The sequence below is a fragment of the Ambystoma mexicanum genome, chromosome 7q (assembly GCF_040938575.1).
Source record: "Ambystoma mexicanum isolate Mex_15411 chromosome 7q, UKY_AmexF1_1, whole genome shotgun sequence".
NCBI classification, from domain to species: Eukaryota; Metazoa; Chordata; class Amphibia; order Caudata; family Ambystomatidae; genus Ambystoma; species Ambystoma mexicanum.
Genome location: NC_090941.1, coordinates 1,045,422,563 through 1,045,427,254, shown reverse-complemented (window position 1 = coordinate 1,045,427,254; position 4,692 = coordinate 1,045,422,563). Strand labels below are relative to the sequence as shown.

The following is a 4,692-nucleotide window of genomic DNA, read 5'->3' as shown; positions in this document are numbered from 1 at the left end:
CCAGGTAAACCAGTAAAAGAGAAAAAAGAGAAAAAGCTGTCAGAGGTAACAGGGAATACGAACTTGAAACGCCGTGAAGTAAATCGCGTGTGAAACGACAAGAAGTACAGAATTCACCCACTCGCTCTCCACGAAAAGCACGTACAAGGAAAACGTGTTCTACACGTACCTTTTATACAGGCCCACACGTCCAGCGTCACTTACGCGGCGTGTACGCGCTAGGGCCATTTCCACCTATTACATGCTTTGTCACTTCTGCGTGTAGGGCCATTTCCACCAATTACACGCTTTGTCACTTCTGCGTGTAGGGCCATTTCCACCAATCACACGCTTTGTCACTTCTGCGTGTATGGCCATTTCCACCAATCACACGCGATTACACTCTGACGTGCAGTCTTTCCACGTGTGCTCTGTCATCACGTGCTGTGTGGGAAACACCTGTGCGGGTCATGTCACAGACGCGCTTACGCGCTGAGGGCCTTTCCTCAGTTTTCACGCTGACGTGCAGGATTTTCACGTGCAAAATCACTCCGTACCAAGCTGGCCATGCGTACGCACACGGAATATCACGCTCCTGCCCGGAAGGCCGAACTACTGCCCCCCAGAGCCCGAGCACGCTCCCACCTGCTGCTGCCTGACTGCCTGCTGTCCCTGCACTGCTGGGGGGTAGGGGTGGTGGGAGACATGAGTGGGGGCCTGGTGGAGGCTGCCCCTGCACTGCTGGGGGGTGGGGGTGGTGGGAGACATGAGTGGGGGCCTGGTGGAGGCTGCCCCTGGTGACTGGGGGGTGGGGGTGATAGGGGACATGAGTGGGGGCCTGGTGGGGGCTGCCCCTGGTGACTGGGGGGGGTGGGGGTGGTGGGAGACATGAGTGGGGGCCTGGTGGAGGCTGCCCCTGGTGACTGGGGGGGTGGGGGTGATAGGGGACATGAGTGGGGGCCTGGTGGAGGGTGCCCCTGGATGGTGGGGGGTGGGGGTGGTGGGTGACATGAGCAGGTGTGCAGGGTAGTCCCCTGTTTTGTGGGCTGCCTGCAGGGGCCGTGGAGGGTGTACAGGGAGCACCTGTGAGGACCCACCCAGCCTAATCGCGTGTGTAACTTCCCACGCACCCCTGTAATACACGTACCAAGCCAAATCGCGTGTGAGAATTCCCGCGCACCCCTGAAATACACGTACCCTGCTGAAGTCGCGTGTAAAACTTCCCGCGCACCCCTGAAATGCATGCGCCCAGGCTATTCGCGTGTGGAACTTCCCGCGCACCCCTGAAATACACGCGCCCAGGCTATTCGCGAGTGGAACTTCCCGCGCACCCCTGAAATACACGCGCCCAGGCTATTCGCGAGTGGAACTTCCCGCGCACCCCTGAAATACACGTAGCACGCTGGGAGACATGAGTGGGGGCCTGGTGGAGGGTGCCCCTGGTGGCGGGGGGGTGGGGGTGATAGGGGACATGAGTGTGGGCCTGGTGGAGGATGCCCCTGCACTGCTGGGGGGTGGGGGTGGTGGGTGACATGGGTTGGGGCCTGCTGGCAGGTGCCCCACAGTGCTGGGGGGTGGGGGTGGTGGGAGACATGAGTCGGGAATGAGTGGGGGCCTGGTGGAGGCTGCCCCTGGTGACTGGGGGGGTGGGGGTGGTGGGAGACATGAGTGGGGGCCTGGTGGGGGCTGCCCCTGGTGACTGGGGGGGTGGGGGTGATAGGGGACATGAGTGGGGGCCTGGTGGAGGGTGCCCCTGCACTGCTGGGGGGTGGGGGTGGTGGGAGACATGAGTGGGGGCCTGGTGGAGGCTGCCCCTGGTGACTGGGGGGGTGGGGTGATAGGGGACATGAGTGGGGGCCTGGTGGAGGGTGCCCCTGCACTGCTGGGGGGTGGGGGTGGTGGGAGACATGAGTGGGGGCCTGGTGGAGGGTGCCCCTGGTGACTGGGGGGGTGGGGGTGGTGGGAGACATGAGTTTGGGCCTGGTGGAGGGTGCCCCTGGTGACTGGGGGGGTGGGGGTGATAGGGGACATGAGTGGGGGCCTGGTGGAGGGTGCCCCTGCACTGCTGGGGGGTGGGGGTGGTGGGAGACATGAGTGGGGGCCTGGTGGAGGCTGCCCCTGGTGACTGGTGGGGTGGGGGTGGTGGGAGACATGAGTGGGGGCCTGGTGGAGGGTGCCCCTGGATGGTGGGGGGTGGGGGTGGTGGGTGACATGAGCAGGTGTGCAGGGTAGTCCCCTGTTTTGTGGGCTGCCTGCAGGGGCCGTGGAGGGTGTACAGGGAACACCTGTGAGGACCCACCCAGCCTAATCGCGTGTGTAACTTCCCACGCACCCCTGTAATACACGTACCAAGCCAAATCGCGTGTGAGAATTCCCACGCACCCCTGTAATTCACGTACCCTGCCAAATCGCGTGTGATAATTCCCGCGTACCCCTGTATTACACGTGCCCTGGCTAATCGCATGTAAGACTTCCCGCGTACCCCTGTAATAGACGTTCCCTGGACAATCGCGTGTTGAACTTCCCGTGTACCCCTGTAATTCACGTTCCCTGGACTATCGCGTGTTGAACTTCCCGCGTACCCCTGTAATACACGTTCCCTGGACTATCGCGTGTTGAACTTCCCGCGCACCCCTGAAATACACGTACCCTGGCACCCTGGCTAATCGCGTGTATAACTTCACGCGTACCCCTGATATGCATGTTACCCGCTTTGCGTTCCTTGTTTGGCAGCCCTGTAAACTGGTCCAGGGTTAGCGCAGCCCTTTGCGATGATTTAGCGATTTTGATGGCTTTTCCTTGCGCGAGGGCGTTCTTGGGGGCGTTACTGGCGCTGCTGCAGGGTCGCTGCGATACTCTGCGCCACGGCTGGTTTGGGAGCCTAAAATCCATGAATACGCTGTGCGCGGAAATCGGTTTTAGCGCACGTGCCTGGCGCAGACAATCGCACGCGGACACTCTGCGCCAGCCGCTTGCGACACTTTTCTGCGAAATTCTATGAATTACCCTGTGTATCTCTCGAATACGAATTACATTTTTTAAAAATATATACAATTCTAACAAAGGCATTACACAGAACTAAAATTAGATCCATTAAAGGGGATGTAGATTTCGGAGTGTGTGGGTTTGGGCTATAAATAGTGTGATTAAAATAGGGGAAATGTAAATTGAATACTGACAATCATATATTTTCCTTTCTCTACTGTTTCAATTAAAGTGTCTAAATATAGTCCCATACATTAACCTATGACACCCTACATTATTGATTGTGCCTATTTCATGAAATGCTTGGATATTTGTTAAATCTTATTAGCATTTGTGTATTTTATGCAGGAGAAGAATACTGTTTTGTTACCGCCTGATATGACGTCTGATAAGAATTTGCTGGAACACGTGTCTGCATTGAACAATACTGGATACCAAATTCCAACATTTATTCTGATTGGCCTTCCAGGACTCGAATACGCACACGTCTGGATCTCCATCCCTTTTTGTATTATGTACATTATTGCAGTTTTTGGGAACACTCTAATTATATTCATTATAAAAACAGAAGAACGCCTCCACTGTCCAATGTTTATTTTCCTGTGCATGCTGGCTGGAGCTGATCTAATTATTATAAACTCGGTCTTGCCAAAAGCATTGGGAATATTTTGGTTCAGTTCAAGGGAGATTTATCTGAATTCCTGCCTCATCCAGATGTATATAGCTCATGTCTTTACTTCCTTTGAATCTGGAGTTCTTGCTTTGATGGCCCTGGATCGCTACGTTGCTATCACCAATCCCCTCAGGTATACATCAATCCTAAGCAATCAACGGACAGGCAAACTAGGGTTGGCCTACCTCTTCAAAAGTGCCCTATATTTCGCCCCGTACCCATATCTTGTTAAGAGGTTATCCTATTCTGAAAGTAACACCATCGCCCACACCTACTGTGAGCATATGTCCGTTGCAAAACTGTCTTTCTCGGACATCACAGTCAACATCATCTACGGCTTGAGTATCTCTCTCTTGAACGCGGCTCAGGATATAGCATTTATAATCTTCTCCTACATCATGATTTTGAGGGCTGTCTCTAGACTGTCCACTTGGGGAGAGTGTTGGAAGGCACTGAGCACTTGTGTGTCCCATGTCTGTGTGATGGTGGTGTTTTTTATTCCGATTTTGACTACAGTCTTCATACAAAGGTTTAACCACAGTATCATACCTTATATACATATACTTGTGGCCAACATCTACATTCTTATTCCTCCCATGGTGAATCCTCTAGTGTACGGGATACGAACACAACAGATCCGGATTAAGGTGCTGAGTTTAATCTGCCATGTTATGACAGAACAGAAAACAGTTTAAAACCTTAGGTAAAACAAGAAGGTATATTTCACTACTAAACATTATATATGTCTGCATGCAATGAGAATAGCCCTTTATTAGTACAGCCAGGCCTTGTAGAGATTTGGAAACATGTAGAATGTTGTTTATCTTTGTGCTTGTAGCCCATGGTCACTGCTCTACCATCTGTTTATTGTGGTTGAAGAGAACAATTTTTTGATGAAAGTTGCAGAAATGCCTTTCCTGCTTACACAGGGTGCCTTTTCAATACAAAGTGTGGGATACACTAGTATCAAAAATAGGGTGCATCATAGTTCAAGAAAACCATGATGGGTAGGGGAGGAAGTCACAGGCTTTCTATTTAGTACTTTATACATACAT

At 53.1% G+C, this 4,692-nt stretch overlaps 1 protein-coding gene across 1 annotated transcript; it reads left to right on the top strand.

Moving 5' to 3' along the window:
- Positions 1-3,342: 3,342 nt before the first annotated feature.
- Positions 3,343-4,332, top strand: LOC138528127 (olfactory receptor 51E2-like). Its single transcript, XM_069639580.1, has one exon. The coding sequence runs from the start codon at positions 3,343-3,345 to the stop codon at positions 4,330-4,332; it is 990 nt and encodes a 329-aa protein (XP_069495681.1).
- The last annotated feature ends 360 nt before the right edge of the window (positions 4,333-4,692 follow it).